Raw genomic sequence first — 14796 nt, 5'->3', positions numbered from 1 at the left:
TTTGACAGTGCAAGCACGTTGTGCACAATGTGTTCCATTAGCATGTCTAATTACTTGACTACATCTGCAAAACTCTATTAGCAAATCCATGCACTGGTAATTTTCCAGATTTCAAACAATGAATATGCAGTTAAGCCAAATAATCTATTTACATCACAGCTACACTTTGTCTCAAAACTCTGTTTCAAGGTGGCCATTTATGCTCATGGTCCCAACACAACAAACAACCTGGGAAGGCCAAGACTGGTGGTGCCTGGCTATGCTGGGACAGAGGGGCAGGGACACTCACCGTGGACTTACATTCTCGCCCTTTGTGAAGATTCCAAAGTCTTCCCAGTGCAACTTCAGCTGAGGCCTCAGCAAATTTTCCAATTTCTCAGTTTTCCCACCTTTTGCAAATTGGTGGTAGTCAAAGTTTATCATGGGAGTGTCTGCTGCATGGGAAGAGGCCCATAGCAGTTTCTGTTTAGATCAAGAATGAAGGAAAACAAATCATGCTCAAGCCACAGTGTAAAGGTTGATACCAGCATGCTTTTGGCATTACTAAACTTTTACTCTTCATCATATTTTTAATATTGAGAAGTTCACAGGGAATTTTGAAAGGCCAAATGTGAAAAAAAGCAGCTGAAGTTCTCTACTTGTTTCCTTTCCAAAAGTAAACTGAGTAGTTAGACCCCAATATTTCTGCAAGAGAACCCAAACTGCAGCCGCAAAGTATAGCTGAGAATTGCTGCTGACTGCACCTTGGCTAGTGGCAGCCCTGCAGCTTGGGCTGTGCCTGAGGGTGTGCAGCAGCAGGGATGCTCTGGGCAGGCTCAGGGCCAGGACCCTGATGGCAAGGGTGTCTGGAGCTGTTTAAGGTACAGGAGCATAAAAGTGCATGGGTGCATTTTTTAACCATTCCTGAAGTGCCAAGACATGGGAAAAATGTGGCCCTAAATTTAGGTAGAGGTACTTCCTCCTGGGGAGGAAGTAAGAACGAAATGATGTCCCAGGAAACATATTATGAAATGTTTGTGGTAGAAGATGAAAGTGAAAGAAGAGGCACAAATAGCATAATTATTTCATCTCCAGTTTCTATGACCTCACATGCATTTCCCTAACCACCACAAATTTTGTTAAGGTGTCTGTAATAGATATGACAATAATACCTCCTGCTCTCCACAACAGAGAAAGCTGTTATATTAGCTCTGACTATGTGAGCTTTTGTGTATTCCCTTCCCTCCTGCACATTTTCCTCTCAAGAGACGGACACTTTACCCCACTTGGATTGTGACACAAACTGAACAAAACAATTCTAATATTACATTAGAAGTGTACATGCAGCAGTTATACCAGTATAATTGTATCAAGTAAGCCATTAAGCCTTCCTCACAGAAACAAATTTAAAAGGTGCTGCATGGTGGTTGGAGAGAGATTCACTATGCTGTTAGAAAAGCCAAAACACTTGGTATCTGCTCCTCTGTTGGCGACATCTCAACTTGCCTTTACAGCTGCTGGCACTAGTAATGCAATTGAGGATGATATTTACCCACTGCCTCAGTGTAAATCATTGTCAGAGTATTTGTAACTCTACACTAGAGTATTGCTTTTACTGTAAACATAATTACATCTGTTGTAAGGGATGCTTATGAGAGGAACAGCATTACTGAGAACAGTATTGATTTCTGGTCTGGTAACAGCTGATTCAGGTTGAAGGTAAGTTGGTCATTTATAATTTTTCATTTCTTCCCATTGCATAAACAAATGGTAGCAGTGACATGCTGATCAAGGAAACCCTGCAGCAGCAGTTACAATAATATTTTGAACCAACTCTGGTAAGAAATACTAAGATTGCAGGAAGAGTTTGGAAAAAGGAAGGAAGGAATACAAAGAAAGGAAGATGGAGAAACAAAGATATAAACTAATGACAGAATTGGAGAAAAGTTTTCATTTCTAATAATTCCCTATGAACTACCTTCTTTTTAATTCAAGCTCTTTAAATTCATCAAAGTAAGAATTAGTTATCTATTCTTTCCAAACGTCCATTTATTAAAACAAAAAAGTAAAGAAAAGACCAAGAGGTGGTTGTTTTGGATGGGTACAAAACTTCAGTTTCTGGTGCTGTCAGTTTAAATTCTTTCAGCTCACAAAGTGCCTTCATAATTTACTTCTCTTTAAACATCATTAAAGTTTAACAATTAAACCAGATCTATCTTTATAATAAATGAATGAATGCCAAGTCTTTATTCTAGAGATGCACCATTTCTGACTTAATCTCTATTTGTATGGTACTGGCCAGAATACTGTCTTCAAGAACATGAGTGTTTGATAAAATATCAGTATTAAAGTAACAAGAAAAGCCAGATTCGTATCCTCCTAAGTTATTTGAGCACTTTGCAAGCAATCATCTCTTACCCAAAAATTTCAATGGTTTTTTTTTTTTTTTAAAATAAACCATAAAAACTATTTTAAAGATAGGGAAATCAAAGAGATTATACAGGCTTATCTGTGTCATGAAGAAGTTCAGTAAGAAGCTGAAAACAGAAGCTATCAATAGACTTCACTCCTGTAGCTTCCTCATTGCCTTGCAAACTTAAGTCATAATCACTTTCTTTGGCCACATTCTGTCCAGGGTGAGACTTTCACTTTCCACTGGGGAAGCTGATAGCGCCCCCCACCAGCTCTTTTGGAGGAGGAGGAAATGGTCACAGAGAAAAACAGCCAAAACCTCAAGACAGTCCTTGTCTTGAGTACATTATTCCAAGAGAGAGGGAAGCAAATCAGGAACTATTATTTAATTACAATTTTCATTTTGCTTAGTTTCACACAGTAAACATTTGAACTTGGAACTGTTGTATCGTTCTTTACCAATGACAGATACCTAACACACTATGGGTGTGTACTTAAACCATTCTTCAGATTGTTCTTGGGAAGACATACCCCAAAGTACCTACGCCAGATTTCTAAAGCAACAGGCTCTTAGGAGGCAGATTCCATCAGCCTCCAGCCAGGCTCAGGCAGCTGCGCACTGCTGCAAACCCCACCAGTGCCAACCTGCAGCTTCAAATATGCATTCGTTTTGGAAATCTGGCCATGAGAATACCGTACTAGAACTCAGTGCAGCTTTAATTCCATCCCGGAAGCACAACCCAGATGCCTTCAGGTATTAGTTGTGCCTAGGGACACGCAGGGGCCAGGAAAACCTCTCTCTTCATACACCAGGCTGTCAACCAGTGCTCAGGCGGCCAGTTCCCATCATGGTCGGTGCAGAAGAGCTATTTCCCATTGCAGTCAGAGCAAGACAGCTTGCAAGATGCTCAGTAAGCCAGGGCCTGGCCTCCAAACAGTTGTAGCAATCCAATGAGGCACCTGATAGCATAGGTGGCTATAACAGAAACCATGACGATTCATGTTTTCAAAGGCGGACTACTCTTATGAGAATTAGGGCTATTTTTTAAAAAGTCTGGTTAAATGTGCATAATGTGTGAAGAAATAAACAGGATGGCAGTGCTGGAAATTAAGCCATGAGACTCTGAAGCACCATTCTCTCAGTATGTAACATCTAGTAAAGAGATAACATAATTTCTTAAGATATAGTATTCATCAGCTACTGGGCCAGAAGGAAACAAAGAACACGGAGGCTCAGGGGAAAACAGCAGTTTAAAAGAAAAAGAAAAAACTTTGCTTTTACCTTAAAAGCTCTGTTGAGCACCTCTTCCCCTCCTCTGCTTCCCAACAGGTTAACAATCACTTGTTTTCCATACTGCTCCTTCAGAAGCATCATATGCCTACAGCAGAAGTAACCATAAGTACTAAACAAAAGCATGTTATGTTTCCTACTACTTTTTTTCAAAATACAGAAGCAGAGATCACTGGTTGTTCCATCCAGCAGAGAGTTTCAGCCACAGCAGCTACAGACATCTTCCTCAGTTCCCTTGCAATCAATTATTAAATAGTACAAATGGTGAAAGAACGCAATTAAAGGACACAGCATTTTGTACTGAACTTAAAGACAGAAGCATATTAGGAAACAGGCCCCAGATCTTTCATGTCACTATTAGCTTTGGTATTGCCCTTTGTACGTCCCCACTTCTTGGCTGTCAGCTTGGGAACTACATAGGAAAGACAAGAAGAGAAAAAAGCGTATTACGCTTCAACTGGAATTGCTCAGCATCTTGCAAGGCTGAGCCTACAAAGAATCAGCAGCAGCAATGGGGCCTACGACCCCCATACCAAGGCCAGAGAGGTACAAACACACATCTCAGGCCACAAATATCTCTGAGTTACTGCAACATTGAGACATTCACTCTCAATATAAGCAGGAAGGTTAGTAATCATAAGAACTGCTGTGCTGGATCAGACCAAAGTTCCTTTTAGCCAAATGGCCTGGCCCAGATTCTTCAGGAAAAATGCGGAATAGAACAATATAAAGTGGTATATTTTTGGCATATATCCCCAGCCTTTCAAAGCCTGACATTTAGGGACCCTCAAGTCAAGAGCTTTTAGCTAGATGCAGAAGCATCCATTCTCCCCTCGGAAATTGTTCTTCAAGTTGGCATGCATGTGCCACAGGAGCTGTGCTGGCTCATCAGGAAACAATTAGATCTTAAAACCATCTTCCATCATGTACTAACAACATTGTAGTAGTACTTAGGAGGAAGCTGGATAGAAATAGGCAGGAAAAATAAAACAAATACACAAATGAAAAAGCTATTACATACTGCAAAGAGATATGCAACATCAAAATGTCAGAAAAACAGCAAGCACACATCTTCCAGCATGCACTTTTACATCCTATAACCAAAAATAAACCACAAAGAAAACAATGGAAGAGGAGAAAAGAAAAAGTGGTCAGCACAACCTTTAAGAAACATGGCTACTTATATTTTCTGGTGCTATTTATGCTCACGATTTTGCAACTAGTTCTTTGTGCACCAGCTCTTGCCATACATTTGTACCCCACTGATCCCAGCATCAAGATCCTACTTCTCTGCCAATGTTGCTTCTTTACAGTAAAACTGCCAAAGCTCAGGTCACCTGCTAGAGCACTGTAAGCAAAGCTCCCTGAGGATTTCTCAGGGGGAGGATATGTAAAAGATCCACTAACAAGATTACCATTCACTTCTCACAGTTCCTTCTCAACGTGTTAACCTATCAGATGGAAAAAATGTAACAGGCTAAATCTACTCTAACACTCAGAAAAGGGATAGCAGGTTGTTAAGTTTCAGTGTCTTTCTGTATATGCAATCGCTTATTCCTTGCCCATTTTCAAAGGACTGTCTTTTGCAGATCTGTAAGTAGAGAGATCCCTAACTTCATCTAACCTAAAGGCTTTACTGTGCACAAGAGAAAGAAGGAATAATGCAAGCTGATCCTCATGTTCATGTTTCTTACAAGAAAACTATCAGTTTCATCAGTCAGAAAAGAGTCTCTGAACTAAATGGTCTTACTGAGTTGTTCCTTGTTGAGGTACTCTCCATTTCTTGGGCAACACAAGAGGATGCTGAATAAATTATTGTCTTCTTATATAGATTATCTCTGCTGCAGAATGCAAACCTCCAACATAGAGCTTCAGGGACACTGGCAGGGCAAGTTATCATGGCACCAGATGACCAAAAGACCATGGCCCTCAAAGGCATATGAAGTCAGTAGGATTTAAGAGCCTTAAAAAGCTTGGAGAATGTAGGTTAAGACCCTTTGGAGCAGGGATTGCTATGGTACATAGTCCTTTTCAGATTCTAATCCCCATTTGGAGTCTTGGAGTAAACGAAATCAAGGAATTAACAGGCCCTACCCAAAATCAACATACACTCTGATTTTCCAAAACCAAATCAAAACAGAAATTAATCACATGGCCTGGCACTTACAAGTTGAAAATGTCCCACAGGCCAAATCCCTCATGTGCTTTTCATACAACGTTCCCATGGGAGTTTGCCCTTAAAGGACAGCACTTCATATTCAGATGTTCAAAGGAATCAAGCTAATGTGTGGCTTTTTTACAGCTTCCAACTGACAAGCAGAGTATTAATGGTTTAAAAATGTTTACAAGCCAGTCTTTGGTTAAAGCAGAAAAGCATCAGCATGACTGCATCATACAACATGATCACAGAATAAGACACTTTTATTTCTGTATAGCAGTAGAACAATGAGGAAAAAAATCTGGATTGGAGAAGAAGCGGTGTTTTACTTTTTAATTAACTGGGTTATAATGATAAAGAACACATGCTCTGTGCATCTTAAATGTAAATTCACATTTGTTGGCTCACAAAAGGTTACACAGACTTTCCTTTTGCATAACACTCAGTATTTGTTAGGTTTTTTAGAAACAAGCCAGGATACCAAAATAATTCAATTACCACTGACTACAGAAAGGAAAATACAAAAAAATAAGTGAATAAATAAAGCAAACCCACTTAATACTCCCACCGCACCTAGGGGTTTGGTGCGGTGGTGCTTCGCATCTCCCAGAATTCACTAGGAAGGCATAAAGTTGTGCAACCTTGGTTAAATGCCAGGCTGCTGCGTTACTGACAAAGTTGAATGAAGCCTACCTGTCAAAGGCAGGAGCATTAGCTTCCAGACCTCTGTTAAGCCTTAGATGATAAGAACCCACCTAAAATAAAACATTGGAAAGAGAAGAGAGAAATAAATTCTTTAAATGCTAGAGTTCTAAATCACTAGATGTCTCCCTTTTTCCTTCAGAGAAAAACATCTAACAGCACCAGACACCTCTAACAGACTCCATGCACCCACACACATAAAAACCTTAATGCAAAAGCCACAGATTTTATTAGACAACAACATTTACAATTACAAGATTATCATTAAGCAAAAGATACCTACACATCCTTTTATGGACAAACAAAGCACATCCCTTGGCCAGTTTCCTCTAGCAAATATCCCACACTGCCCCACAGGAGTGTGTGCCCAGCATTCTTCTTGTCCTTCCCTCAGCAGAAAAGGCTGCAGTTATGCCAGTTCCATGGGTTATGTGTCCTGAGTTATTTCATCTTTCATTATTTAGAGAAACTAAAAAGCATCAGAACAGTCCTTTGAAAACACGAAGGGTGAAATCTTGTGCCATCAGCCTAACAGGACTTTTAATATACATGTCAACAACAGTAGCCTTAAGCTGCTTTTGAATGCTAGCTACTGTTATTACAGTACGCAGAGGGCTTTTTCCTCTCCAAAAAAACACCCTGCTAATTATTTATAGGATTGTGCACTGTTTCCTGTACTTCATCCTCTTCTTTCATGAGGTTGGTTTCTGCAGTTCTTTCTAATACCAGTGCCAGCACACTCACTTCCAAGGAATAAAATTAATCAGTATTCACCAGCATAAATGAAAGATGCATAATCTAATCCAGATTAGGAAAAAAAACAGATTGTGTCCCTACTGAAAAGTTTCAAGTTCTTTTTAGCTAGAGATGCTACTCACTACCCAAAAATACTTGGGGAAGAGCTCTGCGGTTTCATAACATACAGAACGACAGTGCTGGCTACAGCTGCACCATGGGCAGGACATATGCACAACTCTACAGGCAGAACTCCGTTATAAAACGAAGTAAGTATTGCACTGGATGGTGCTAACACACAACAACACAGATCCTTTAGTCATCTTCCTTTTGCACTAAATCCAGTAGTTCTGAAAGGTACCTAAGTGCTTGATTCAATGATTTTAAAGTATCAAATAATCTTTAGGAATCTGAAAAAAACAGTTCTAATACATATTCTCTCTACTAACATTCATGCATATATGTGCATACTCATTGCAGTTGTGTATTCCTCTGTTCAGAAAACGCAAAGAGTGCTAGGATGATTCTTGTTTAAGCTTGTAGCTGTATATAAACCTTAAGTCACAGACAATACATAACCCACTAGGCTTGATGCAATAATTTCCTCATGAAACCCTCCATCTCTGCCTAGCAGAAGATCAGATTAGATTATCATCGCTCTTTTGACTGAAATGTAGCAAACACACTATCCAGACATTATATTTTGTTTCAAGGTAACATGCTCCTATAGAGCTCCTGGTATCCCTAGATACTCCAGTTTTATTGTGGACGTCAATATCATCAAACCAACTGGGCATTTCAGAAGGAAAGATTATTCCAAATCAAAGTAAAAATGCTATAAAGATATTGCTGTAAGCTTCAGTTTAGGACATCAGGACACAGTTCCTTACAAATATTTCCCTACAGAGGCACATGATTAAACTTCATTTAACTATAGCCATTTGCCTGGTTTAGTTCCATTTATCTAAACACACAAAATTTTCCACAAGGTAACCTAAAATGAAAGAGCCAGCATTTTCATGGAATGAGTTTGCAGCTAATTTTAGAAAACAATTACATTTTATGTAACTTCTAAATTATAAGTAGTAAGAGAGATGTGCAAGGTAGGCTTTTTGATTATTTGTTTACCTGAAGCCCCGGTTGCTCCCAAAAGAGTGGAACAGAACCTCTGATCTGCACAAAGGAAGAGACATCATCATCCAAGTAAATTGTCTGCAAAAATAAAACAAGGGAAGGAATTTGCAGTTAGATCTATCAGTCTGTGACCCCTTCACTAGGTGACAGTTTAAGACACTGAACTCAAAGGGTAAAAAAAGTAACCCATGTATCTCACTGTATCCACTTACTGCTCAGCCACTTTTCCATAGTCTCACAGTCAGTGGAACAAAGCACAACGTATTTGCTTTCATGTAATCACAGAACATTGAATTCACTACTCACCAGAAGTAAGAAAATGTAAAACACCACCACTGGCATGAAGGAAGGAATCTTTCATCCACTGTGAAGATGGATTTGATCAACTGGCGGACACATTCAGGAAGACCAGCCATATACTCTCCCTGTCTCTCTCACACAATTTAACTGTGCAAAATGTCATTGCTCCTTGTGACTGATGATGGGTAATGTCAGGTGTGGGATAAGCTTACCTCTTGCTTTATTTGCTATTTCTTATTTCACTGCATGTTGTGCCTTGTCAGAGTATCCAAATAAATCTCAGTGAAACCAGCAGCTTAGCCACTCCCATTCCAAGATACAGTGAACAGCATGTGATTTAGTGCTTTTCCAGAAGGCTTATAGTGAGAATCTCCAAACTCCCCGTATTTCCTTCCTTAACCAGACCTCAGTCTTCCTTAGTATTTGTTCTTACAATCACTGCTAACAAGCTGATTCTGAGTCAAATCTATGCAAAGTACAAAGACTAATTTTCCCCTCTGCCTTCCCTCTCCACCAGCCCCCAAGCAAAGCGCTACATGTGTTAACTTTGCACAAAAGGTACTATCTTCAGACTCAGTATGACCACAGAGCAACTGTGCAAAGCCTGGCTCACTCCCCTGGCCTATACTTAGCAGTGGAATCCTGGCTGCTTTCCACAGGGGATACATGATACACATGATACACATCTCTGTTATCTCATGCATGACAATGAGTCTTGCAGCCCTCTGGAGGAATGGTATCCAGGTCATCCAGGTAGCTGCTTCTCGAAGCACATCGTATCAGTTAGCACAACTGCTGCCAGCTGGCTAGTAGCTCCCAAAATAGAAAAGAACATGAAAATGGGTTACTCTACAGCTTTAATGTGGTTTGCGCTTTTCGATTTGCCACTAGATGTGCTGGCTGGGTGGCTCATAGGAAGTGCTTCCATACCTCTCATCTTTATAATCACTACCAATGTACCAATTTTAGAGCTATATGCGTGAAAAGAATAAGAGGTAGGTATTTAAATATTTTGTCACCAGCTTTATCTAACTAATCTTTACAATATTTTTGCAGAGCACTTACAACTATCCTCGTTTCATTAAGACGACTTAAGTGGCTTCGTCAAGGACACAATGTTTATGTTAGAAGCATGGCTAGCCCAGATGTAGTGCAAAACGGCATGTTTTGATGTTTTTAGCCTCACATCGATGAATTAAGAAACCTCCTCTGTTGCATCGCATCCTAGCACAACTCCCTGCAAGAGAGGAGATTGTCCAGAGAAGCTTCATCGCAAGGTCTGTCCAACAGCTTGAGTGATGTGGCTCTAAAACACCCTCTCTCAGTAAAGTTTTCTAAATGGCAACACACTGGTGCGCCTCTCCTTGGACTCAAGGAGGGGTGAACAGGCCCACCTTCTTCGTCTTTACCACACCCTCACTGAGACAGGTTGCACCAAGATAAGTCAGTGACTTCTAAACACTGAATCACCTTTTCACTCACACTCATGGACCCAAAGGAGCCAATTCTAAGGTAAAGCAAATTTGTGTAGCTCCGCTGACAGTCCCAGCATTATCCTGACTCATACTAAATGATCATGATCAGGTCCTGAGCCTACGCAAAAATAAAAGAGTCAGGACTGTCTCCCTTCAAAATCTGACACAAATCATCACCTTAGTGATGCAATGAGTGAGTTGAAATGAAACCTCTAATGATGACGATTACAGACAAAGCTTCACATGAACTACAATTTGGCCACTCAAACAGCTTGTTACAGAGGATCAGTTTTCTTCACAATCTTCTAGAACATGCTGTTTCCACAACTAACTGAAAAATTGATAGCTCAAGTATCTCTTCAGCCAGCTCTTTTAAAAGTCCCAGCTGCAAATTCTCTAGATCCACTGATTAAAATATAATAACTCTGATTTTAATACCTGCAATTTAACATCTTCCTGAGCTACAGTTTAAATGGAAAGTATTTCTTCACCATTACAGACTGTGAATATATAACCTGCCTTCTTTATGTCAAATGCAGAAGAAAAAAAACCTGACCAAACATTTCTGCCTTTATTCATTAACAGGTGCTCATATTTCTACTTACTAGTGATTCAACATGGAAAGAGTTAACTGATGTTTGTTACTACTATCACTCACATTTTCTGTTAACTGGTTTTCACCCATTACCTCTTCTGTTTTCTGCTCTACTAAGCTGTCCATTTGGAGAACTGAACAACAACAAAAAAAAATTCAAATTATTTGGGAATCATTCCTGTGATCTAAACAGGATGCCCATATCCTGATGCGATGGGCTGTGGACAATCTCTGTCAAGATGAGGTCTAACACAGAGCTCCCCTATGATGATAGGGCATCTTACACAAACTGACATTTTAATGCACTTTCCTATGTGGCTTTTCGAAATTCAGACGTTTTTGAAGTGGGAGCATGGCCTCTCTAACAGTCATTCACAAGAAAGTTCTCCACATTAGCACTTTCTTTTCACTTACAGTGCTCATCATTCTGTTCTCTGGAGCAATTCTGTAGTCTTTCACAATCCTCTCACCTCATTTCCATGACCCAGATGAATCCAAAATTATTTTCTTCAAAGTTGCCAGTGAGTTGGAAGAAGACCTAGTATTTTTAATGAGTGGGAGAATAACACCCTTTTCTGCCAGTCATTCCTTCCTAAACTGACCATAACCATTTCATTAAGCATTACCACTGTGCAAATCTTCCCTGTATTTCAGCAATACCCACTGTCCTTCATTCACCACTCCAAGGAACATGACATTGACTTCTTCTCCGTAAGTCCCATGACATTACAATAACAGGGGCAACAAGCCTTCCTGCCAGTAGATGTCTAAAGTGAGCGGGTTCAAAGACTGGGACTAAGACGACTTTCCAGTTCAGAAGTGGACATAATCTTAATACCCATATACACTATAAGAAACCTCATTTGTTAAAATTTTAAATAAGCACTAGTAATATATCCAGGTTAAAATTACACTAATAAATAAAAGATTCCAACTTAATTGCCTATGCAATTCCAGCATTTATGCATGGTTAAGTACAGAATTTCTTTTCTTATATTCTTCCAAGCCTTGCTCGTTTTTTGTTCACAATGTCGTGTTTTCTACAAGCACACATCTGTCCCACTTTTTTGCCATTCTAGTTTTGACTTTATTACTCTGTTCTCTAGCAGGTGCATTTCTCTTATTCCAAGGCACTACACAAAAAATTAACAGTTCTTTACGAAAAAAAAATATAACTTTCTTAAAAAGCACTTTATTTCCAGAATCTTCCTGTCAGCTCTTTTCCTTAACTCATGGACAAGAAATACATCCAAGAGGATCATATGAGTTTTCCTCTAACAGTTCAATAACAATCAGTAACATTTTGGACAACACTTTGTCATTAGGGTTGATACATACTACTAAATCTTTGTCTTTGGACTTCATAAAAATTCCTGTGGAGTCTTGTTTTTTTTTGTCTTAGATCCAAAATGGCAGCAAGTTTTCGCCTACTTGCCCCAGGGAGAATATTAATTCCTATCAAATCCTCAAAACACTTGAGGATTACTTCGTTAATCTTAAAGGGTCTGGCCTACGGAACACTCCAATCCAGTTAGCTGGATGGATTTTCAGGCAGTTTCCCACCAGACAACATACCAGCAACTCAATACTTGATCCATGTGGAGGACCTCTTCTCCTTGATAATAGATTGCCTGTCCTCTGATCACGAGTGTTTTTCTTTCAACTTCTGCTGTCTTAGACTCTGTGGTCTCTTTCTCTGTCTCCAGGATCGAGTGTGACAGTGCTGACAGTTCAAGAGGACATTTCTCAATCTCTTTGTTGCCTAGGCCCAGACCTTGCCCCTGGGATCCAAAGACCTTTCCCAGTAACACAAGCTTCATGCACAGGTACTGCTAGCAAGCTAGCAAGCAAACATCTACATCAACAGCTGGTGTTCTAATCCCAACGTGCAGCTCCCATTCATCTCTTGGAATAATTTATTCACTAATCTCCATCACCCAGCTTCATTAGAAGGAAATAATTATCCAGTCATAACTTCAAATGGCAACATTCATTACAGACTCAAGGGGCACAGAGACACAGTCCGTGACAAAATGGATACTCACAGGGCTTGTTCTGGGACCCCAGCTCTGCCACACAACCCACGAAACACACAGATGACAGATGGTCTAAACATACCTCTGTGCGAGTCCCTTTAACTCAGACCAGGGGAGCCAAGGATATACTTGCCAAAATAATCCTCTTTGCCCCACCTGGGGCTATACTAAAACTTGATCCAGAAAATAAATTAACCACATGATTGCATCCATTCCTCTCTTGGAGAGTTATCCAACATGGTCTAGGAGCTATTGTGAAATAAGGATCATTTGTCTTAATCCATGCCTGACACTTTTTTCTTAAACTGGAAGAAAGCGAAGGTTAATCCAAATTAATGGCATTTCTTTTTAATGTCTTGTCAAGGTTTCACTTTTCTTTATTGAACAGTTCTATGAAGGGGAAAACAACTGAAACCATTAATTTATCTTTGGTAGATTAGAGTTGTTCCCCGTAAGTCACAAAGTAAGATATGAAGAGTTTAGCACAACTCTTTGGAGAATAACTGGGAGAGGAGCTGAAATGTAAACAGTGAGAGGCACACAAACTAAATGAAAAAAGCACGCTTGTTTCTCAACGTTATCAGCAGAAAAGAATTAAAAGAATGCGATACAGTCTCAACTTTAGGGCATGAGTAGGGGAGGAAAAAAGGGTGAAGGGAAACATTTAAGCTGTCATTGGGAGACAGAATGTGATTTTAAAACTACTTGAGGATTAACTGTAACACTGCAAGTAGAAAGGGCTGCCATTGCATTACAAAATACTGGCAGCAAAGCTGGAAGTACATGTTGGAGAGATTTCAAAAAATCGTCTTTTCCCATCATGTTTTGCTTTTCTTTAAGTGTTTCCCACCATTTTTTCTTTCTTCTTTTCTCTTTGTAAAGATGCAAACCAAATAATCAAACATCTGAAAGATCTACTAGTAGCTTTTTTTTTTTTTTTTGGAAAAGCAAAAGTGAAGTGAGATATTTAACTTCTCCCCCCTTCTTCTCAAGCACTGTGAGTCACAGCAGTCAAGTGAGCCCACAAGAAATGAGTCATTGCGGAGCTAAAATGCCACAAGGCTAACTCAGTGGGAGACAAAAGCATACCATCTATGCATAAAAGAGCTGCCTGGAGATAGGACTAATTGTTTCTCCCTCTTCTAAAAACAGAAAAATATTAGAAGTAATTCCTATAAAAGGGGGAAAAGTCCTGGCTTTTCAGAATCCTAGGGTGCTATTTAGCCGTGAAAGCACACGGCCAGCATGCCATTAAACTGTACAGGCTGCAACAAATGGAAACGAAATGTTATTCAGCCAACATATTACCTCATAGGCGATTAGTCAGTAGTCTACTATGAAACTAGGAGAGAGTTTATTCTAGGGCTCTTCCTTCCTAATGGTAAGTGGAAGCCAGCTTGAACTGGATTCTCAGGCATCCCAGTGGTTAGCCCAACATCACTTTCTTAGGACACGCAGTTTGGTAAAACTGGTGTTTATCACCATTAGCAACAGCAACCTTCTTTTATCCTTTAAAAACAAAAAAACAAACAAAACCACACAATTCTTTAAAACTGCCAGCTCTTGTTATAATTTTCAACCTACTCAAGCCTTTCACCCTATAGCCATTTTGCTCTCGTGCTTTTGCTTTCCAATTGCAAAACACTCAAAAGCCTTCAGTCCTCCTACTTCACCCTGGGAACAAAGCTCAGCAGCTCCAGTGAAGAGCCTGACCCAGCCCCAGCTCAGGGAAGCCTTAGCAACCAAGTACTCACCAGGAGCCAATCCCCAGGTTTTCTGCTGGGATGCAAAGACCATCTTATTTTTCGTGCTAATCATTTGCAACATAATGTGCTCCAGGAATATAACTGAATAGAATGAGTTACTTCTGACCCAACTAGTGAGGAGGGTAGGACAAGTATTTACCAGAATTAGACAACTGCTAAGTGCAGCGCTGCAAATGTGAGACTGACCTGAAAGACAGCTGATAACCCTTTCTA

The 14796-nt window shown here is 39.9% G+C and overlaps 1 protein-coding gene across 3 annotated transcripts in view; it reads right to left on the bottom strand.

The window, feature by feature from the left end:
• The window catches only part of SYNJ2 (synaptojanin 2), a 72066-nt gene that overhangs the window by 32512 nt on the left and 24758 nt on the right, over positions 1-14796 (bottom strand). For 2 of the 3 annotated variants that reach the window (XM_082049803.1, XM_082049804.1), the window contains exons 5-8: positions 8406-8489; positions 6534-6595; positions 3674-3770; positions 290-462 (exon numbers count right to left, since the gene is read on the bottom strand). In XM_082049803.1, the coding sequence (XP_081905929.1) occupies positions 290-462; positions 3674-3770; positions 6534-6595; positions 8406-8489 (416 nt within the window). Of the gene's footprint in view, positions 1-289; positions 463-3673; positions 3771-6533; positions 6596-6825; positions 7035-8405; positions 8490-14796 lie in introns of those variants that run through there. The other variant, XM_082049805.1, reaches the window with a different exon arrangement.

The sequence above is a fragment of the Streptopelia decaocto genome, assembly GCF_964273445.1.
Source record: "Streptopelia decaocto genome assembly, chromosome: 3".
Taxonomy (NCBI): domain Eukaryota; kingdom Metazoa; phylum Chordata; class Aves; order Columbiformes; family Columbidae; genus Streptopelia; species Streptopelia decaocto.
This window is presented reverse-complemented; position numbering and strand designations above follow the sequence as displayed.